This window comes from Passer montanus, unplaced genomic scaffold (genome assembly GCF_014805655.1).
Source record: "Passer montanus isolate IOZ18808 unplaced genomic scaffold, ASM1480565v1 scaffold213, whole genome shotgun sequence".
Taxonomy (NCBI): Eukaryota; Metazoa; Chordata; class Aves; order Passeriformes; family Passeridae; genus Passer; species Passer montanus.
Window position 1 is genome coordinate 72,672 of NW_024366737.1, and position 22,895 is coordinate 95,566.

General features: G+C 48.0%; 2 protein-coding genes across 2 annotated transcripts in view; both read left to right on the forward strand.

The window, feature by feature from the left end:
• Positions 1-856: 856 nt before the first annotated feature.
• MRPS6 (mitochondrial ribosomal protein S6) overlaps positions 857-22,895 on the forward strand; it is a 43,037-nt gene continuing 20,998 nt past the window's right edge. Inside the window, exon 1 of the mRNA XM_039709535.1 lies at positions 857-1,065. Within this exon, the coding sequence (XP_039565469.1) occupies positions 1,021-1,065 (45 nt within the window). The 5' untranslated portion in view covers positions 857-1,020. The remainder of the gene's footprint in view (positions 1,066-22,895) is intronic.
• SLC5A3 (solute carrier family 5 member 3) lies at positions 930-22,476 on the forward strand. Its single transcript, XM_039709534.1, has 2 exons — positions 930-1,065; positions 14,206-22,476. Exon 2 carries the CDS (start codon positions 14,500-14,502, stop codon positions 16,648-16,650), a length of 2,151 nt encoding a protein of 716 aa, XP_039565468.1. The 5' UTR covers positions 930-1,065; positions 14,206-14,499; the 3' UTR covers positions 16,651-22,476.

Consider the following 22,895-nt stretch of genomic DNA (forward strand, 5'->3'; position numbering starts at 1 on the left):
GGGTGTCCTGGTGACACACCCGGGGTGTCCCACATGAGCAGGGTGTCCCACATGAGCAAGGTGTCCCACACACCCAGGCTGTCCCACACACCTGCGGTGTCCCACACGAGCGGGGTGTCCCACACACCCCAGGTGTCCCACACGAGCGGGGTGTCCCGCTGACACGCCCGAGGTGTCCCACACGCGTGGGGTGTCCCACACACCTGGGGTGTCCCTCATGAGCAGGGTGTCCCACACACCCGGGCTGTCCCACACACCTGCGGTGTCCCACGCGAGCGGGGTGTTCCTCATGAGCAGTGTGTCCCACACACCTGGGGTGTCCTACATGAGCGGAGTGTCCCACACAAGCGCGGTGTCCCACATGAGCGGGGTGTCCCTCATGAGCAGGGTGTCCCACACCCGGGGTGTCCCACACACCCAGAGTGTCCCTCATGAGCAGGGTGTCCTGGTGACATGCCCGGTGTGTCCCACACGAGCAGGGTGTCCCACATGAGCGGGGTGTCCCTCATGAGCACGGTGACACACCCGGTGTGTCCCACACGAGCAGGGTGTCCATCATGAGCAGGGTGTGCCACACGAGCAGGGTGTCCCACACGAGTGGGGCGTCCCTCATGAGGAGGGTGTCCCACACCCGGGGTGTCCCACACGAGCGGGGTGTCTCGCTGACACGCCCGGGTGTCCCACACGAGTGGTGTGTCCCACACGCCCGGAGTGTCCCGCTGACATTCCCGGGTGTCCCACACGCCCGGGGTGTCCCGCTGACACGCCCGGGTGTCCCACACGCGCGGCGCCCGGCCCGGTCGAGCGTGCGCAGCTCCTGCGCCCTTTAAGCCGCGCCGCCCCTGCCCGTACGGGCGTCTGAGCCGCGGGAGCCGCGCGGGAAGGAGCCGCCACAGCGCCGGGGCGCGCCTTCCTCCACCTCCACCTCCTCCTGTCCCCCCTGCTCCTCCTCTCCGGCCTCGCCGCAGCCCCCTCCTCCCCACCCCGTGCCCCGCTCCTCCCGCCACTGCCAGCTCTAAGATGCCCCGCTATGAACTGGCTTTGATCCTGAAAGCCATGCAGAGGGTGAGTGAGGGAGAGGAGACGGGAGGAAGGGAGGGAGGCAGGTGGGACTGGCAGACCTTCCCCCCATCCTTTGCCCCGCGGTGTCCCCTCGGTGCCCGCTGTCCCCGCCGCACCGCGTGGCCCGGCCGGCCCTGTCGCCCGCAGTGTCGCAGCGTGTCCCGGGCTCCGCGGGGCTTCCCCCGCGCTCCGGCCCCTCGCCCATCGCCCCTTCCCCGCCCGCGCCCGCGGAGGCTTGGCTGAGCCGCTGCCCCCGAGCCGCAGCCCCCTCTCCCCCTCCCCTCCGGTCCGCAGGTAAGCAGATCCCACGCTCTCCGAGCGGCGGAGATGCGGTTTTCCTCGCCCATCCCCTCCCTCCGAGCCTGGAGCAGGTGAAGCCGGCCCTTCCCATGCCCCTGCCAGCGCATCCCCCTCTCCCTCTGCAGCACCAGCGCTCTGCATCCCCCTCCCCGCACCTGCGCTGGCACCTCCTCGGCTCCCCTGGGCTCCGGGAAGCCTCGGGGCGAGGGGAAAAGGGGGAACAGCGAGGATTCGCTCCAGCCAGCTGCCAGGCGCGGGGTGCCAGGGGAGGTGCCAAGGATGGGTTTTGCCCGCAGCAGTTGAGCGGGGCCGATAGGCCGGGCCGTATCGCCCCCGGGAAGGGCCGCTGGGGGTGGCAGCAGCCGTTGCCGCTGTTTTTTGGCAGCGCGGTGATAACGGAGCTCGGTTAGATGATGCTCTTCCCATTCGGCAGGAGCTGAGTCAATACGTGGGGGAAGGGGCGGGGGGGGTGGGAATGGGGGATGTGTGTGCGTAAAAATAATAATAATAAAATAAGGCCATCTCCGTGCGGATGGGAGGTTTATTTGGTAAATAACAGCTGATACCGGCCCTTCTCTAGTACCTTCTATAGCCTTTGTTTATCTGCTGCTTTCCAGCTTAATATGCGGTGCTGGTGTTGGAATGTAGCAGCACTTGCGCTGGGCTGGAGCCCTCCGATCCAGCCCGGCGGGGATACTGTGGGATTTACCCTTCATTCCCACCAGCACCTCTTCCCACCGAGCAGCAGCAGCTCAGCAGCGTGGCCGTGGTTTTTTGGGAATTACGGGAGCACGTCTGGTGTGCCGCATGCACTAGTACATTTCCATTCATTTTACATGGACCATCCACATGTCGGGGCTGGCTTTTCTTTTTTTTTTAATATATTTTTCCCCGTGGTTTAGCTGCAGAAGCTGTAGTAGAGACATCTCACCTGGGTCCTCTAGTGGAGAAACGCAGCAGCAGGGAGAAAGCCGGGTGACATTGCTGCACCAGCTCTCCCGGGCAGAAATACGCTGCTTTTCCACTTGCTTGTCAACATATAATTTTTGTCCGATTTTTTTTTTGTTCTTTTCTACACCTCTCCCCTTGGGTGGATGAGGCAGAGGTGCTTTTTGTAGCCGTGCTGTTGATGTGGGAGATGCTTTAAGCCAGCCAGGCACTCGGAATGCAGGGCAGGACAGCAAGCGTAGCAAATCTGCCGTAATATTGAGGCAGGAATAAACTGACTTCTCTGAAAGGATGCCATGGAGTGCTCTCTGCTGGAAAGGCTCTCTGGTTTCTAGGATCTGACCACGGAGATGCAGGGATAAGCTTTTAGCCGTAAGATGCTTCTAATGAACATCAGTGCACTCAGGATTTAACATCTGCAACCTTTGCCTCTTTGAAGTTGGACTCTCCAGCATGTTCTTTCCACATGGATGTATCTTTAAGGGGTTTTTTTAGCTCTGTGATTATGTCCAAACATTTCAGTTTGTGCTGGTGTTTTTAACCCACCCTTGTTGTAAGTCTAAAATTTAGAGTCTGTCTGCAGGTGCTGCTGTTTTCAGCACACCACATCTAGGTGGTTTCCCAATATTTTGCTGCTCCTGCCTTTCTTGTGCCATGAGAACACTTGGAAATATTTTCTCGAGTGGTTTTATGCTCTGTGGTGCTGCTGGATCTTTGCTGGGAGGTTTCTCTAATGACCCCTGTAATCTGTGCACAATCCTGGCTGTAATACTGAATTAAGTGAGGCAAAATGTGGGCATAATAAGCCGGTCTGAAATAGTGGAATGATTCCATAACTCCTTCCCAGAGGAGAATAAATGACATTGCTTTTCCACGCTGGTGACAGCACCTGGGCAGGTGTTCCCTGTCAGTCCCTCTGTGGTGGCTGCATGTCCTGGTGCTGTCTGAGCAAGTGCTGACTCTTCCTTTGGTGTCTGTGATGTCCTTCCTCACCTGTGGCAGCTCCCCTGTCCTCCAAAAAAACCCCAAACCCTTGTCACTTGGCTTTCCTGTGCTTTAGGGTTGTCCTGAACTTCTCGGGGCTCTCTGGCAGCTTGGTGCAAACCTCAGCCTGGAGACTTTGCTGCCTCTCTTCAGAGGCAAACTTGGTGCTTCTGTGGGGTTTTCCCCACCCACAACTTTCTTTTAATAATTCCCTTGGCATTCTCAGGGATCCAGGCAGAATAAGTCCCTCCAGTTCATTTTTGTTACTTTTAAGCCCTGTTGCTGCCCAGCCCTGCTCGTGTCCAAGTCAGGGATCCTTTCCTGTTCTTTCCCTGCATGTGGCTTCTGTTTGGGGTCTGTTGGGAGGGTCCCATCCATCCTGCCTGATGCTCTCCTCAGGCTTGGCAGGCTCCAGAGCCTCTTCAGCTCTCCTTTTGTGCCTTAAAAATGCAACACCCAAGAGCTTTGGGGATGGGAAAACTTTCACTTTGCGCTGGTTCCACTTACCAGCCTTTGTCTCTGCTTGTCTGCATGTACTTTCCACAAAAAGTCAGGATTTTATTCTGAATTCAAAGCTGAGCAGCTCTTCTCTGCCCTGATTTGTGAGAGGTAATGGACTAAAACCTCTGTATTTTTATATATTAAAACCCAGGATATTTTATATACTCTGTATATGTAGAGAATTTTTCATCAGCAGAGCCTCCAGTTAGTGACTCTTAGGAAAACAATAATAAAAGCCACCGCAAAATGAATAATTCTCCCTACTCTGTGGTGTATTTGGAGGTTGAGAGGTTTGTGTTGCTGCGTGAGTTTATGGAGGGGATGCTTTGGGCAGAGCAAGGTGTGAGCACATGGAGGTGGAATGAATCATTTTGCCCATTGTGTTGCTTTCCACACTGCAGCATGGAAAAAGCAAATGCTGGGGGGAGCTTGGTGGCAGATTTGTTATCTGTTAGCAGTGTCCAGGTGTTTGCAAACCAAACCTCACCTGCCCACAGCAGCCCCAGCCAAGCCCTGCAGCTGTGCTGGAGGGAAAGGTGCAAAATGAAGACACAGCTGTCCATGGCCTGAATTCCCTGTTCACAGCAAAAGCCGAGTTTCTAAGAATTCCTGATTTTTCTCCCATCTTTGGCTCTGAGTGGGGGGATTGTGGTGGAGCAGCACCTTCAGCAGGGAAGGGCAGTGAATCCCCAGGAGTGAATCTGCAGGAATTCTCACTGCCTGGAAGAGCAGGGCTCTGCAGGAGCTCTGAAACTCCCTGGGAAGGAAGGAAGAGCTGGAAATGGTTTCCTGCTCTGAGGCTGTTTGTCAGAGTGACTGAGGGTGGCAATGCCAGACCTCCAAGGGGACTGGGACACAGATGGGAGTCGCACAGTCCTTGAGCTTGGAGAAGACCTCCAGGATGGATCCAGCCTTTGACTGATCCCCACCTTGTCACCCAGAGCAGAGCACAGGGACATCCATCCCCAACAGCAGCCATTTGTATCTGGAACTGATGGGCACTTTGTAAATAACTCAGAGTATTTCACTACAAACGAGGAAATTCATCAATATTTTATTAGCAGTGTGCTCATCTTCACCTGTGACAGAGTTCAGACACACAGAGTCATAATCTAAAACCTAACCACTGTTTTTTTTTACAGCAAATACCTGGACTAGGAGACCTATCCACCCACTTCTGGAATCCCAGAGTGGTTTGGGTTGGAAGGGGTCTTAAAAATCACCTTGTTCCACATGGCAGGGACACCTTCCACTATCCCAGCTTGCTGCAAGCCCTGTCCAGCCTGGCCTTGGACACTTCCAAATAATAATAATAATAATAATCCTGCAGTGAATGTGTGCTCTCATTTCTCCAGCCATGTTCTCACAACACAACTTGTCTTCAGCAGCTGTTTGTTGCTTTTGGAGTGGGTTGCCGTGTTTCCAAAATTCCCTACCTGCCGTGTGGGGATTGTTGGCTATTTTGGGAAAGCCAAAGTAAATGGGCAGTAGTGTTGCTTGACATCTTGACTATTTCACTTAATTGCTGTGTAGGCAGCTGCAGCAACTGGGCTTTTGATGTCTCAGTTGCCAGGAAGGAGGGGGAGAGAATGAAGCAGGAAGATACTGGGTTTATTTATTTTATTTTATTTCCTTTCCGGTGAACCACCTGCTCTTCCAATGGAGTTGTGCATCTTCCCCACCCCTCTTCCCAGCTGAGCAGGTTAAAATTACACAGAAGTTTTTTCCTCTGTTCCCACTGGCATTTTCAGTAGGCTGGAACAGGCTCTTGAGCCTGGCAGGGAGGGATCCTGGAGCTGGGGGTGGTGCTGGGAAGGAGACCAAAGCCTTGGAACTAAAGACAGGATCAGAAAACAGCAAGATCCAGCCCTGACTCTGCTGGAGGAGTCACCTCTTTGTTTTCTGCCTTGAGCATTCCATAAGAAGAACTGGATTTTGGAGAGTGTGGTGCAGACAGCATTTGGGAACGATACCCTCTTGCCTGATATTTGACATTTTCAGTCTTGGAAGAGCTGGAATTTTTGCCAAGTGTGGCATACGTGCCTGGGTCTGAGGGGACATACAGGATTATTCTCTACTGCAGAATAGTTTAAGCCTAATTTCAGTTTCTTGCAGGCCCCTGGTGGGATTTCAGTGGGGTTTGGCCAGTGCCTCTGCAGGGGACAGCAGTGGGGGCTAAGCTTTGAGTTCAGACTTCCCTGGGCTGCCCCTGTTTCCTCCTCAGCAGTGAACTCTGTGCTCCTGGTTAGGTTTTGTTCCTGATGTGTTTTGGCTGCGAACAGGGAGGTGTTGGTAACTTCAGCGTGGAGCAGATTCTGTCCCTGAACTTTTGGGAGAACCCTTTGTGCTGAACAACATTAATGTCTGATTGTTGGAAAGCCCTGAAACGTGACTGACTCCTGTAAAAGTTGTCCACTGTAACACTGAGGGGAAGCTGCTCCTTCAGCTCATGTGTGTTTGTGTTTTCTGTCTCCTAATCTTCCTCAGTTCCATACTTTGGAATGATGGAAGCTCTGCTTTTCTCTGTGAGCTGATTTCTCCAGTTCCCTTGTCCCAGAACCATCGCTGCCACTCAAAAATTGCTTTGGCAGTTGTTAAGTTGTTGTCAAGTAATTTCTCTTCCCTTTTTGTTTCCTTTGCCCAGAGAAGCTGTGGCTGCCCCTGGCTCCCTGGAAGCGCCCAAGTCCAGGCTGGAGCAGCCTGGGACAGTGGAAGGTGTCCCTGCCCATGGCAGAGGTGGCACTGGATGGGCTTTAAGGTCTTTCCAACCCAAACCATTCCAGGATTTTATGATTTGTCAGCTCCATCCATGGCAGACTGATAATTCCTGGAGCCACAGCCACTCCCACCTCCCTGGCTGCAGATTTGGGATCAAGGAAGAGCTGTTTATGTGGAAGCAGTTGCTTGGTAGAGCTTTGTGTCCCACCCTCTGTGTCCCTTATCTGAGGGCAGCAGGAAACTCTGGGCACCAGGTTATTCCCTGGAAAAATTCCTGCCCTATGGAGCAGCAGGGATATCCCCAGTGTGCATTGAGGGGCTGATAAAAAGCTGAAAGCAGGGAAAAATAAAAACACAGAAAGAGGTGCAAAATAGAACTAATTATGGAGAAGTGGAACAGGAAAAATTGGAAGTAAATATGTGGAAAGTAAGGCAAGATGTGAAGACCTATCCTGTGGAGCACTGGTGCAAATGTTGGTGCTGAAAATGAGATTCTAGAGTAAAATTTGTCACCCCTGGTGAGGAGAAGGGCAGGAAGGAAGTGGATGTGTAAAGGGAGGGCCATGAACCCAAGAAATAGCATGGAGGAACTGCAGAAGAACTGTTCTGCTATTTTTTAATCCTGGTTTGTCCACTTACAAACCAATCCTTGTGTTCAGTCCTGCAAATATCTAAGGAATAATAAAAAGCCAGGTCCATGCAGAGGAAGGAATGTGTTCAGTAGAGTTGGTGTTTTAGGAAAATAAATTAATATTCAGTAGCTTTTAATAGAGATATTCTGCATCAAGCTTTGTAATTAGCATTAATTGTTTTAGAACCAACAGAATTTTATTGAACTTTGGCTTTGTTGTCTTTGAAATCTCCAAGAAGGATCACAAGTCTTGAAACAGCCCCCAACTGACTGGGAAGCTTGGAGAGCCTCAAATTCTTGGATTCTGTATGATCCTGAACTTCTGTCTCACTTTTCAATAATCCTGGGGGTGCTTTACATTCTTCCAAAGATTGTGGCAGCCAGAAATGTGATGGCAATTTGGGGAAGTCCTAAAGAAGCTTAATGAGCCTGGCTGGTTTTTTTTTTCTTTTTTTTTTTGTTCTTCCTAGAAATTTGAAGAAGAATTTCCTCCTGGTATCTTGCCCAGTTTCATGGGGACTGACACTTCTCCTTTCTCATTTCCCAAGTAATTTCTGCACTCTCCCAGCCAAAAGCCTCCTCAAATGGGATGAACCAGCACATTTTTTGGGCTGGGATAATCCAGTTCCTGCTGAGTGGTGATCACCACCAGCTGCATCACAGCACTGAACCTCCAGCTGAAGGAAAAGTCATCCTCAGCAGTGGCAGAGATTTTGCAGCATTTCTGATATTGCCTTCTAAAAAGGTGATAACCTTGTCCAGGGAACTGAAGTGTCCCAAATCCACTCCAGAAATCAGATTCTTGGCTGCTGAGGCTTGTTTAACCCCTTCTCTTGCTGCTGCTCTGGTAATCAACTCTTCACCTCCACCATCCCTGCCATGGCTGTGAAATTTTTGTGCTGCTGCCTTTTGGGCTGCCAGAAGAAGGGATTTGAGCCTTGGGACTCAGTGTCTTGCTGCACCTTCCAGTGCAGTGTGCCCTGGCAGGGAGATCTTTCCTGGTGCTGTGTGATGCCAGAACCTTCCAGTTTTTGCCAGCCCCTTGCCACTTCCTTGGAAATGTCTGGCATTTTGCCCTCTGGTGCCCTTGGTTTTGCTGTTGGCCACGTGGCTTCTGGGTTGTCTCTGCCCCTTTTGCTTTCAGTTCCTGTGGAAAAGAACTGTGTCCTGTGGAGGGGGGGATGTCACCTCTCTGTGGTTTCCGTGCTGGGCTGGGCTTTGTGGTGACAAACTGAGCTCAGGAGGGCCCTGCTGGAGCTGCAGCCGGGGCAGGAAAGGTTCTGCAAGGCCCAATTCCTTGGCAGGAATCCTTCACAGAATTCCAGAGCTTGGAAAAGTCCTCCTTGCCCATGGAGTCCCAGCTGTGCCCCATGGCCACCTTGTCCCCAGCCCAGAGCACTCAGTGCCACCTCCAGGCCATCCTTGGGGACTCCAAACCTCCCTGGGCAGCCCCTTCCAGGTCCTTTCCATGAAGAAATTCCTCCAGATAACATTTGTCACCCATGGAAACACTTTGGGCTGACAAGGGGAAAAGGAAGGTATTAACTCCTTTTTTTCTTTAAATTGATAATCGATGGATTAATCTCCTGGGTATGATGGGTGTCCTGTCTAGGTAGGCCTGGAAAAGACAGAATTTCTTTCTGGCATCTCTGTATTTAACAGATAAAAAAGGGACTTTCTGTCTCCTTCCCTCTGTCCCCAGCTTACCCCCCTTGCCCTGTAGGTGTTTGGAGTTTTGGGAAGAACAGTGGAAGCAAATCAGTTCCTTATTCCTGCTGGAGTGCTGGGGACTGGCTCTTGGCAAAGGGAACCAGCCAAGTGTGAATGTCACAGGCAGTGGCATGAAGTGGCTCGGGGAGAGTGTTGCAGATTCTGAAAAAATCCATCTTTTCTTGCTTTGCAAGGCTGGACTTCTCTTGTGTCCACTGACTGCTGCAGTGTCCTTCCTGTGCCTTCTGCCCTTCATTTGTGACTTGGTGGGACACTGGAATAGTTGTATTTGTTTGGGATGAGGGAGGAAAATGGTTAAAAAGCCCCAAAAATGACAGCTAAATGATGTCCTGTCAGTCCCAGTGCCCTTGAGCTCCAGCTGGCCTCACATCACTCCAGTCCCTGCTCTGTAATTGTCCACTGCACATCCCATTTCTGACTGGCACTGACTTCTCTGTGTCTCTTGCTCTGGGGTTACTTATTTCTCTCATGTCTCCCTCAGCAGTTGTGTAGAAAAGAATCCAGAAGAATTTATGCTGGAACAAGCTGCTTTTTTGTGCTGCTGCAGTAAAATGACGACCAGAGCTGGAGTGATTCCTGACCAAAACAAAAGTTCCTTACGTGTTCATAACAACTCCTTTGAGTGAGTGACTTGTTCCTTGCACCTCAAATTGGATTTTTTTTTGGTAGTGGTGGTTTTTCCTGAGCTGTCCAGACCAGCAGGAGGTGGATGTGGTGATGATGCAGAGTGTGACCAACAGGTTCAGCCAGGTGGGCTCAGGTACCCTGGAAATGTGGCCCTTTCCTGCTGCAGCCTCTGGAGCTCAGGGCTGGCCTGGCATCCCCAGCAGCTCCAGTTATTTATTGGGTGCTCCAGGTCAACTTCTGCCTTCCCTGTCTGTCCCAGGGGGGTTCCTGGCACGTTCCTCTGCCCCAGCTCCTGGTTTTCAGGGAAAAGCCTGGAACTGCTGCCCTGGATGCTGAGGGCTCTGTTGAGCAGCTGCCAAGGATAGCCCCTGCTTCCTCAAGGGCATGTGCTACATAATTTATGTATCACTTACTCCATGAAGAGCTTCAGTGCTCCTTTTTTGTGTTCTGGAGTGCTGCAGTAAATGGAACAAAGCTTTTCCTTTTTTTTTTTTTTTGCTTGTAGATTTTTTTCCTTGTGTTTACTGTGGAGCAGTGGACAGATAGGAACTCCCTGGTGTGTCCATGGCCAGGAGTGTGAGGGGTCTGGAAAACACACTCAGGGGGTGGCACATGGTACAGACTCCACTCAGGGCACGAGACTTCTGGTATTTATTAATTTTTTTCTGTGGCAGAGTTAATATTTTCCATGATCCTGGCAATCTGGAGAAATTTCTTCCACACAACAGAGCTGTTCAGTAGGTGAAGTGCTGCAGATCTGATTTCGAATACTCCTGCTTGAAGGTGGAGAGGGAAAATGTTGGTCCTAAGAAATAATCTAAAAACTGCTGTGAAATCTGTGAGCAAAGCACTTAATTTGCTAACAGTGGACCCTCCTATGGGATAGGTGGGCATCTACATCCCCAATTAACCCTTAAAACATCAGGATTGGGGAGGAGGAAAGGAAAGTCAGCTCAGACACTTCCCATCTGCCAAAAAGCCGACGGAGCTGAGAACAAATAGTGGCTTCAGAGCTGGAGCAGTTGGACTCTGGCATGTTTTAAACACCCATTTTATTAGAAAAGCACTGTGGAGAAAGTTTTCCTTTAGAACAGTCGTACAAATTTCTCCTCAAAATCCCACCCTGGGTCTGTTTCACATTATGAAATCTCTCTTCAGGGACTTGCTTGGGATTTTTTTTTTCCCTTAAGGAACAGGCTGGGTGTTGGAGAGACATATGCATTGTTTCACCAGAACTGCAGCCTCTATTTCCAGACAAGAGGGAAGCACATTGTTTTGTGTCTTTGATATGATCCAGCCAGAAAACAGCCTCAGGGAAGAAAATTCCCAGTCCTTGGCAGCAGCACTGTCTTTCTGCCTATTTTTTTTTCCTCCCTCTGTCAGTGCCACAATGTTCACTGTTCTAATAACTCAGGACTAAACTCACATGGGGCATCTCAAAAGTCCTTTGTAAGACTTGAGGTCAGAACTTGCTGAAAGTTCAGAGGAACGAGTCTCATTTTCCTAATGAAGAAAAGTTCCAGGGTTATTTTGGAATTAGGTCTAAGAAACTGGTACAAGAAGCTACTTCAGTGCTGTAATTTAGTGACAGTGCAGCAAATTTGTGGTGGCTGCTGAAAACTTTCCACCTTCCAGCTCAGGCAAACTGAGCCCTGCCAAAAAACCCTCAGGTGTTGGTGACAAAGGGCAGGGTTCAGCTCTCTGAAATTGGATTATTTCAGGTGCATGGTCTGGCTGTATCTTCCTGTTGAAGACACTCCAGGAACTTCACTTGTTTATTTTGGTTGGAATGAGCCCCCTGGAGCTGAAGTGACTTAATTGAGGAATGTCACAATTTATTTGAGGGCAGCTGCATCTAATACTGACACACTTGTCAGAGAGTCTGATCCTGGAATTACAGGAGGTTTGGATTCCCAGGGACCTCAGAGCCCACCCAGTGCCACCCCCAGGGCAGGGGGCACCTTCCATTATCCCATCCAGCCTGGCCTTGGACATTCCCAGGGATCCAGGGGCAGCCACAGCTTCTCTGTTAATATCCTTTTTATAGAAACATTCTGTATGCTTCTGGTATCAAATAGAATTGGTTTTACAGATATTTTTGTGATTTTTCCATATTGCTGTCTAGGATATTTGTGACAGGTCACTGATGAACTTACAGGGAAGATGGTGGGGGGTGAACTCAAGTTAAAATCAAATATTTTTTAGTAATGAGAAGGACAACAGAACATTAAAAATATTAATTATTACAATTTCCTTATCTGGCTGGTTTTCTGGTTTTCTGTACAGAAGATTTACAGGGTGTCATATCTCAGTAAAATCTCTTCTTCCCTTTCTCTTCAAATATTTATAGTTTTGGTATAAACATAATGTAGTTGAAAAATTAGCTGAATATAGCAAAAGACACAACACTATTAAAGTGTTGCTCCAAAGTGCTTAAAACTAAGAATAGTCCATTAAACTTGGCTCTGACTGCGTCATCTGATGTGAAGTGTTTATAATTTTGGGTTGGATTAAGCTATTAGACCATTTAACTACTCCTGTATTTGCGGGTGGGGAGAAATGTGAATTCTTCTGTGGAAGAATTGAAAATACATCTGTGGTTTGAGGCTTCTGAGGAATGATAAATTTAGCCCAGTGCTGTAATCAGTCCGTTTTGTGCCATTCTCCTTAGTCTCTCATTATTGGCTGTAATTCCAGCAGAAGGAATATCTCTATTCTCAAGTGGGTTTGTGGTACTGGGGGGGAACCCTTATTATTTTTATTTTTATTTTTTAAATTTTTCTCCTGAAAAACAGCTGGACCATACAAATGACACAGTGGTGGATTTCTCCTTAAGGCTGAAGTTGTGGCTTGCAGAGAGCTAATTTTAAAATCTATGAGGAGTTGCATGTTTTTACCTCAGCACCATTGCTGCCTTTAACACAACGTGTGCATTTTCAACCTTAACTCTCTTGGAATTTGAAATTATTTTATTGACCCTTTAAACAAACCCAATATATGGCAGGGATACTCAACAAGAAACCAACCAAATATTAGAATATGCTATCAGGCTGTTTGTATTAATGATTAAATAATGGGGAAATGGGAGCTTCAGCCTCGTGCCAGAGAAAGAGCTGGAAGGGGATGCCTGGAGCTGATGCTTGTAGGACTTGTGAGATTTTATGGCCAGAAAAAAGACCCAGAGTTGGTTTTCTTGTGCTTTTACCAGTGGGTGGGAAAGAGGAGTGGAGTCAGACCCTGTTCCTCACCTTCTGTAATAATCTCATTATTGCTACTGAAGGTTTGTGTTTTGATCTTTAGACTAAACCTGTTCTTTGCTTTGGTCTTTGGTGTAGGAAATGGAAGAATCCCGTGTCTAGCTCTCTCTAAACCCATTAGAAGCCTTTGGGCTGGTAGAGGGTGGGCAGGGCTGGCACAGGGTGCCCAGAGCAGCTGGGGCTGCCCCTGGATCCCTGGCAGTGCCCAAGGCCAGGCTGGGCACTGGGGCTGGAACAGCCTGGCACAGTGGAAGGTGTCCCTGCCCTGGCAGAGGTGGCACTGGGTGGGCTTTCAGATTCCTGCATCCCAAACCATTCCATGATTCCCTCCCAAGGCATAAATAGGAGATGGGAGCACATCCCAAATCCATGAGGGAGCCACCATGCAGCTCTTTAATGCCCCTTCTTCTGCCACCACGTCTTCATTGTCCTCTTCCCTCCACTTCCAGCGCTTCAGTCCTGCTTGCCAAAAAGGGTTTTGTTTCCTGACGTGTTTGGGAGCTGTCAGGTGGGATTGGGAATTTGGGAAAGCTTTGCCTCCCTACCTTCCAGCTCTCCATGCTGCGATGGGAATGGATGCTGGAAGGGCATTTCCTGGCATCCTTGCAGCTGTGACTGCTGCCAGAACCCGCCCGGTGTTCCCTCCTGTGCCTCTGGTGTTCCCAAAAAACCCCAGGTGAGGGTATCCAAAGGCACTGGCCCTAAAGTGGGATGTCAGGTGGAATTTTGTTTCTGCCACTTGCTGGAATGGGATGTTTTCTCCCCTTGGATGACGTGGATGTGTATGGAGAGCTTTCCCAGTGAAAAATAACCCTGTGATTATCTGACCCCAGACAGGAGCAAACTCACCTCAAAACCTGCGGAATAACCTTGATTCTCCAGCTGATGTGAAATGGATGTTGATTTTTGACAGCGCTGTGACCTCACTTTGATTTTTCTAGCAGCCAACTGGTGTCTCAGGTGCTTTCCTGTGGTGCCAGGATCTCCCAGGATTTGGAGGGGTGCAGTGCAGGAAATGCTGAGCCAGGTTTGGGCTCCTTAGCCATTGTTATTTGTTGGGCTATTTGAATTTTATTTTCCTAAGATTGCTTGGAAGAGGAAGATCTGGTTAGTGGCTTGAGAAGGAGACTTGTGAGACACCAGAGCAAAGAAAAAGAAAATGTATTTTTGTTGCTTGCTGTGTTCTGGGGAATTTGGGTCGCTCAGTCCTCTTGAATCGCTGCGTCTCTGAAGGTACCTGTAACCACTGAAGCTGACTTGTGAAAGGCTTTTACCACTTAGCCCTACAAATACTGAATGATGTCTGTTATGGATTGCAGAAAATATAAAGGGGGAAAAATCTGTGGTGTTCAGTGATTTGTTTTACTACACTTCAAATTTTTTCTCATTACTTCGTGAAATTCCTCTCTAATTCAATCTTTGTCTTTTGTCTTTGCTGCCTTGCAGGGTTGGTACAGTAGGCCTCACTAAACTTAGCTGCAACTAAGAATTTCTCCTACATCAACTGAGTTAAGGCTGATGCTCTTGTGGAATGTGGATTAAAAGTGCGTGCTAAGTTCCCAAATTTGAGAAGCGGAGAAAAGTAAATGTACCACTGCCACCAGCATCAGGACAGCAAACCAAGGGACAAAGAATTTGACCCGCTGTGTTGATTTTGGTTAAAACTGGTTCACGTGGTGCTTAAGAGACGTTGGCTGGGGGGCGAGAAGTGGACGTCAGCGAAGGCTTTTTGGTTACAAAATGAGGGCTTCTTTGGAGCCAGCAGACATTGCCATTGTGGCCCTGTACTTCGTGCTTGTAATGTGCATAGGTTTCTTTGCCATGTGGAAAAACAATCGGAGCACCGTGAGTGGCTACTTTTTGGCAGGGCGTTCTATGACCTGGGTAGCTATCGGGGCCTCGTTGTTTGTGAGCAATATTGGAAGTGAACATTTCATTGGGCTCGCAGGATCTGGAGCGGCGAGCGGATTCGCCGTAGGCGCGTGGGAGTTCAACGCCTTAATGCTTTTGCAGCTTTTGGGATGGGTCTTCGTGCCAGTCTACATCCGGTCGGGAGTGTACACCATGCCCGAATACTTGTCCAAGCGGTTCGGAGGGCATAGGATTCAAATCTATTTTGCAGCGTTGTCTCTACTTCTTTATATCTTCACCAAACTCTCGGTTGACTTGTATTCAGGGGCGCTTTTTATCCAAGAGTCCCTAGGGTGGAACCTCTACCTGTCGGTGATCCTGCTGATCGGAATGACGGCGCTGCTGACTGTGACCGGAGGGCTGGTGGCCGTCATCTACACGGACACCCTCCAGGCGCTGCTTATGATCATCGGGGCCCTCACACTCATGATCATAAGCCTCATGGAGGTCGGTGGGTTTGAAGAAGTGAAAAGGAGGTACATGTTGGCGTCACCAAACATCACCTCCATCCTCCTAACCTACAACATCTCCAACACCAACTCCTGCAACGTCAGTCCAAAGCCCGACTCTCTCAAAATGCTGCGCGAGCCGACGGATGAAGACATTCCCTGGCCTGGATTTCTGCTGGGACAGACCCCGGCCTCAGTGTGGTACTGGTGCGCTGACCAAGTCATAGTGCAGAGAGTTCTGGCCGCCAAAAACATCGCTCATGCCAAAGGTTCCACCCTCATGGCCGGCTTCTTGAAGCTGCTGCCCATGTTTATCATCGTGGTGCCGGGGATGATCTCCCGCATCCTGTTTGTGGATGACATCGCCTGCATCAACCCCGAGCACTGCTTCCAGGTGTGCGGGAGCAGGGCCGGCTGCTCCAACATCGCCTACCCGCGCCTGGTGATGAACCTGGTGCCCGTGGGGCTGCGTGGGCTCATGATGGCCGTGATGATCGCCGCCCTGATGAGCGACCTGGACTCCATCTTCAACAGCGCCAGCACCATCTTCACGCTCGACGTCTACAAGCTCATCCGGAAGAGCGCGACCTCCCGGGAGCTCATGATTGTGGGCAGAGTCTTTGTGGCCTTCATGGTGGTGATCAGCATCGCCTGGGTGCCCATCATTGTGGAGATGCAGGGTGGGCAGATGTACCTGTACATCCAGGAGGTCGCGGATTACCTGACCCCGCCGGTGGCCGCCCTGTTCCTCATGGCCATCTTCTGGAAGCGCTGCAACGAGCAGGGCGCTTTCTACGGCGGCATGGCCGGGTTTGTCCTGGGCGCCATCCGGCTGATCCTGGCCTTCTTCTACCGCGCTCCCGAGTGCGACCAGCCGGACACCAGGCCCAGCTTCATCAAGAACATCCATTACATGTACGTGGCCACGGCCCTGTTCTGGATCACCGGGGCCGTGACGGTCGTGGTGAGCCTGCTCACGCCGCCGCCCACCAAGGAGCAGGTCCGGACCACCACGTTCTGGGCCCTGTGGAAGCGCGGCGTGCCGGAGAGCGCCGGCAAGGGGGAGATGTACCAGGCGCAGGAGAAGAGCATCCTGAAGTGCAACGAGAACGCCAACCACATCATTCCCAACGGGAAGTCGGAGGAGAACATTAAAAACGTGAAGCCGGAGGACATCAACCTCCTGGTGACGTGCAGGGATGACAGCAACCCGGTGATCTCGGTGAGCCACTCCGAGGTGGAGACGCCCGTGGATTGTTATTCCAACGGACAGGCCGCCCTGATGGGGGAGAAAAAGCACGAGGAGGAGGAGGAGGGGACTGACAACAGGGCGAGACATTTGAAATTCATAGATTGGTTCTGTGGCTTTAAAAGTAAAAACGTAAACAAGAGAGTGGTTCGGGAGGTCGAGGAGGAGACTGTTTGTTTACAAATGCTGGAAGAGACTCCAAAAGTTAAACTATTACTAAATACTGGACTGGTCTGTGTCTGTTCGCTTGGAATCTTCATGTTTGTCTACTTCTCTTTGTGAGTGAATAGTGAACTTTTAAGGGTATGGCTTAAACATACAGAAGTTGATACAGGTCTCTGGAGATTTTTGGTTTTTCCTTTCTTTTCTTTTCAAACAACATAACCACAACCCAGGCATTGTTTACGCTATAATTGTAAGATCAACTCAGCTTTAGCCTATTTCGAGACCATTTGAGATGTGTTGTCCTCCCTCTGCTGAAAGCAGAACCTGTCCTGTGGTGGCTTTTTCTTTTTTCCCTTTTGTGGTTTTTTTTTCCATTTGCAGCACTAACCTTTTGTTTTTCTGTGTATAAATATACCAAAGGCAGGCAGGTGGCTGTGTTTGAAGTCAGGCAGTTACAGCTCAGTCAGCATTAAGTGAAGATAACAGGTAATCAGTTACCAGTGTGTAAAATCTGAGTGATTAAAGCTGTGTCAAAAGATTTTTAAACGCGGAGCTGTGATGCACATTTATAAAATAGCTGTATTACCTTGGCCAACTTAGCACTTTTTAATTGCACTCACTGCTTTTTTTTCTTTTTTCAGTTTCTCATTTTTCTTCTGGCAACAACAGGAAGCTGTTTTGTCTCATTTTATAGCACTTAAAACATGATGGCTCTTATCAGCTTTCTGCCTTTTTTTTTTACTCTTTGTAAGGAAATTCTTGTCTTTTGATTTTTATCCACTGTAAATTCCATTACTGAAAAGTTTCTGTATTAAAAAAAAGAAAAAAAGAGTAAAAACTAAAACAAAAATAAGCCTGGAGATGACAAACTGTCAATGGAGGAGGACAAAAAAGAAATTTTCTTTCTGTGGGATTTTGTAGTATATTGAAATCGAAGAATCACAGAATTCTTGGGGTGGGTTTAGGATGTCTCTGGGCAGATGTTCCAGGGTTCTGTGACCTCCATGGAAAGAAATTTTTCCTCAGGTTTGGGTGGAATTTCTTGAGTTTCAGTAAATGGCCAAAAAGATTCATTCAGCCTCTCCACAGTCTGAACCTTTAGGACATTGTTAGGATTGGCTTCCTTTTAGGGAAAAATCTGTTTGCAGGTTCTACCATGTGGGAAAAAGAGAACCATGAGGCTTTGCATGTCTTGAAATACTGTTCTTCACCCTGCAGAAAGGTTTTCCTCTGCTGTGTCTGGGAGGAATCCCAGAGGAGGAAGAGGAGGAAGCCCCGATACTGCAGGGGAGAACAACTGGGAAGGCAAGGAAGGGGAAATGGGAGAGAGAGGTGAAAGTGCTCCTTGTTTTCCAGAGTCCTTTTGCCCCACGTCTTCTCCCACTTCCCCTTTCACCCTGTCAAACTTCCTTTTTGTATTTTGAGGAATCCCAGAATCCCTGAGCTTGGAAAAGCCCTCCCTGGTCATTGAGTTCCGGCTGTGCCCAAGCCTCACCTCGTCACCCAGCCCGGAGCACCACATTCCTTGGACACCTCCAGGGGCTGGGCACTCCACCAGCTCCCTGGGCTGCCCCTTGCCATGAGTGACCTTTGTGTGAAGAAATTCCCTCCTTCCCTCCCTCCCTCCTCAGAAGGATCCTGAGGGATGCGGTGTCAGGAGACGGGGAGCGCGTGCAGCCACAAATCTGTGTCGGCAATTGAGGTCTGTCCTGTGCTCAGGATTTTTCCAAAAACCTGAATTCCTCCCAGGCAGTCACAGCTATTTGTAGGTCTCCAGAATCCAGAGGATGTTTCCTCCTGAAGGATGGGTGCCCAGGCAGGGATGAGCAGTTCCCAGGTGTGGAGGATGTGTGTGCGGCAGCTTGGTGCTCTCATCCTTCCCCAAGCCAAGCTGGGTGCTGCTTTTGGGAGCAGAGCCCACCAGTGTTGAACTCCTTCCCTCTCCAGGACAGAGTGGTCATATCCAGGCTTTCCATGGAAATAATTCCTCCAGATGTCTTTGCTCCTGAGCTCGTTCAGGAGAGCACGAACTGGCTGGGCCAAAATCAGGCTGAGGGACCATTGTGAGCGTTCACCAAAACCACTTCAGGGGTCCAGCACCATTTCCGTGGCACACAAAGAACCAATTCCTATGGGGAAAACCATTTTGTAGAGATGAGATTTGGGTCAATCCTGCCTTTGCCTGCTGGAAGAAGTTTGTTTTTCCAGTGGTGCCATCCACATGGCTTCTAGCAGATAATTCTCAACACGTATTTTCAGATAAAATGATTCACTTCTATTTTTGGGGTGGTTTTGTTTGTTTTGGTGGTGTTTTAATATCACTTGAATCTCATTCATTCCAAAACTTTGACCAGAGGCTGAGCTGTGCCCCACTTTTCTCCACATGGTTTAGTTGTTGCTGCTAGGAAGTAGAACTATTCCAAAGTGGAAAACTTGGAGTGTTGTTGCAATATTTGTAGAGAGGAGTCACCATACGTGGTGTTGATTTTGCTACCAATGGGACAAGACATGTTTTCTTATGATTTGTGTGACCACAGCTTGGGAAAACATTTTAAATCCTATTTAAGGGTGAAATCCAGGTGTGTGAAATTAATGGCATCTCAAGTTGCTTCATTAGTGGGCTGAGCTGTGAAGGATGCTTTGATGTAAGAACGGAGGGAATTGTTTCCATACAGGATAAAATCATTTAGGGCAATGTTTGATCGTATTGGGATGAAAAATAAATTGTAGAAGATAAAGATAATTCTCAGTCCAACACTCCTGAGAAGGCTGGGATGTGGCTCCAACACCTAGGTTGGCCCAGGGAAGGAGACTCGTGTCCGTTCGGAGCTTGGCACGATTTTAGAGCAGCTCTGGCACTGGATTTTCCAGGCTGCTCCTCGATGCCCGGCGCTTTGCCACCGCCTGGGATGCCAGGTTAGCTCAGGGACCCTCTGGCTGGGCTGCATCGCCCCCCTGTGCTGTCCCCAGGGTGCCTTACGCGGGCGGGCGGCCCCAGGCGCGGCTGGAGGAGGCGCTTCCCGCGCTCTTCCAACGGCTTCTCCCTGCTGCTTCCATCCCTCCGCCCCTCCCCGAGCCATTTGCTCCTCCAAGAGGACACTTGGAAGAGTCAGCAGGCACAATTCCAGTGTCCTGCTCGGTCAGATCCGTGAGGAGCTCCTCCTTGGCCGTGGAAGGGAGTCAAGTCCTTCAGGAGCCCGAGGTGCTCCATCTCCCACTTGGTTTGTTCTCCCTTTTGCTGCACTAACGAGCTGCCACATTAATCACACTGCTAATTGGCAGGCAGGATCATCATGGATTATTAATCTGTCTCCCCACCCCATCTTCTGGTATTGTGAAGCTTTTAAGCAGATTTTTTTCTCCAGTGCTTTTTCTCTTCAGGTGTTTCCCAGGTGTTTTGTGTGCTCCTCTTCAGCCTCATTGTGTCGTAGAGATCCTGGAAGTTGCTGATGCTCTTTGCTGCATAAAACCACTTAATAAAAGGCCTTTATTAATAAATAAAGATATTCCTAAGGTTCCAAGCAAGCTGCCTGCTGGCAAGAAGGGCCTTGTGTAGGAGAAGGGATTTTTTATAGCGTAAACAAGCCTTTACTGAGGGGGGAAGTTGATAAATTTGGGGTTAAAAACCCATTTTTTGGTCCAGCAGAACCACAGAGTGTTTCCCACAATGGAATTTTGTTGCCTGGCCCCCTCCCCCTGAGCGGGGCTGGTTGTGCTTCTGTCTTGCAGCAATGGGTTTATTTATTATTGCCTTGAGCTTAGGATGACAGGTCTTGGAAAACTGAGTTTGGAATGACAGCTTTTTTTCTTGTTTTTATTTCCCTTAACTTATTTTTTTTTCTGGTAAGATATTTGAATTTTACTCCTGGAAATGGTAGAAGCCTTTTATTTAAAAATAAAATAAATAAAATGAATTTAAAAAAGAGGCTTCTTGAGAGTTTAATAGTGCATTTTGGGAGACTGTTTCTATTTAAGTTTTTTTAAATGGCTGATTTGATGCTATTCTCTGCCAAAGTTTAGAGGCTTTTTTTGTTGTTTAATTTTTTTTAAATAATTTTTCCTGTTTAGCTTTTAGAGAAAGGAATCCGTGCGAGATTGTAAGAAATAAAAATGGCCTTCAGTATATTCCTTATATTGTGTATTTTTTACTTCTCCACTTGTGTTTTTCCTGATCCCAGAAGGGCCAGGATGAGACTTCTGATGAGAGTCATGAGCCCTGTAACCGAGGAGAGAAAAGGATTTATTTCCACGAGGTTACAGTGGAGGGGGCAGAGCCACCCAGGGAGCTCTGCCAGCACTTAAAAGATGCTTACAACTTTAAAACAGCTTTATTTTTTTTATATATCTATTTTTTTAAATCCTGAGATAGAGGAGGTGTTGGGAATTGCTCCCTTTCAGAGAACAGAGACATGGAAGAAGCTGGAGTTGCCAAGCTCCAGCTTTCTCAAGGAAATCTTTGGATTTAGCATGTACAGAGAAGCAAAATTACTCATCTGTTAATTTGGTATTCTGTATGTTCTGTGCCCTTAAATGTAATTGTTTTGAAAATAAAACTAACCTTGTTATGTGATGTTAAAAGCAGACTTCTGTGCAATGTTTTAATTTTTTTTGTTTTTTAAAGAAAATGTTTGTATATAATTAAATGGTTTAATGTGCTTTAATTGGCCTAAGGTAAAGAGTAGTCCTAGAATGTAAAACATATATAATTAGAATTTCTGATTTCACTGTGAGATCTCTGAACTCTTGGTTTTATTTGGTTCTTTTTGGTTTTTCTTGCAAAGTGGTTTTGTTTTGTTTACAAAACACTTTCTCTTTGATTTCTTTCCTGGTGTTGGTTTCAAGGCATTTGCTTCACTTCTGTTCCAATCTTGAACTCATGGTATAGTGACATCTGGTGACACTTGGCATTCTCAGTTCCACTGTGTAAAGTCAGACACTTTGAGCAAAACTGGCGGTGAAATGACAATTCTGTGTCTAGGAATTCACGCTTTTAAAATGAGGTGGTTATAAAAATAGTTGCTGTGCAAAATGTTAGTAGTCTTCTTCAAGAAGAAAGCAAAATTTTCTAATCTCACTCGAGCAGTCTCTTCATTCATCATCTTCTTTTTTAAAGCACAGTGTCAAAGTGATGCTGCTTTACCTTGTATCTCTGAGAAAAAATGTTTTTTTAGATATCTGTGAAGTATTTTTGGGTTTTGTTGCTGTTGTATTTTTCTGCAGATTTTATATAAAATACCAGTTAATGAACTGCCTTTTTTCTGTTGGTTTTTTTTAACTCTCTAAAATACATTTCAGACCAAAACCAAATGATATCATATAGCATTTGAAACCTGCCTTTTTCCTTGTCCCTTGGTTGTTTTTTTGGAAATAAGCCAAATGGGCATGTAGATAAGATCACTATAATGGATCCAGGTCTCTTTTGGTAAAGTGTTATTTAAAGGTCTGTTAAGATCTTATAAGACAATATACTGAAAAAAAAAAACCTTTACTGTAGTAGGAATATAGATTTAGAAGTGTTAATGAGATTAATACAGCTTAATTATATTGTAAGTTGCTACTGTCCTTAATGACAAGCTTTTTGTCATAGAAACGATGTATGATAAATTAATTTTGGTCTAGTGTATAGAATTATCATATTGCTATCAATCTTTGAAGTAAATCTGATGCAAAATTTTCATAGTTAGCATTGCTGGCCCTGTGTATACTGTTCTTTGTATACTGTATGCATTTTATTTTGCCTCCTGCATTAGTCTTCAAACTAAAACTCTTATTAGAGAGTATTTGGATACTTTCAGACTGTGTTTCTTGCAGTTTACATTCCTTTACCATGGCATTTTGTCCTGTCTCAAAGTATTGTATGGAAATGTTTCAAACTTCTGTACAAAGTTTCAATAAAAATAGAGGAAAAAAAAATCCAAAAAACCCAAACCGACCAACCCACCAGAACAGAGATTTTTGGAGTATTTTACTCTCAGTAAGCCTTGCGTCCCTGTAGGTAAAAATGATTCCTGCTTATTCCAAAGGCAAAGCCAAACTGGGTTCTTTGAAAGTGCCAGAACTCCAGGATCCCAAATCCTGACTTTGGGCTCTGGTTTTGGGAGGTGGGGCTGGGCTGGGCTGGGCTCAGGGCACAGAACAGGAGTGAACCCCTCCTTTAGCAGAGAAATCTGCTTGGATATTGTGCAAAATCCCTTTTTTTGTTGTTGTTTTATCTTTAAATATCCTGTTCAGTTGCTGCTTAAGCAGTTCTTGAGTGGGACCAGCACCTTCTTACTGATTCTGGAGTTAAAACATCAGCACATTCTGTGAGCAGAGCCCTGAATCTCCCATTTCCTTCTCCTCATCCCTGTTCCCCCCATAAG

Excerpts from the sequence above, each read along its gene's own strand:
- SLC5A3 (XM_039709534.1), top strand. The coding sequence starts at position 14,500 with ATGAGGGCTTCTTTGGAGCCAGCAGACATTGCCATTGTGGCCCTGTAC.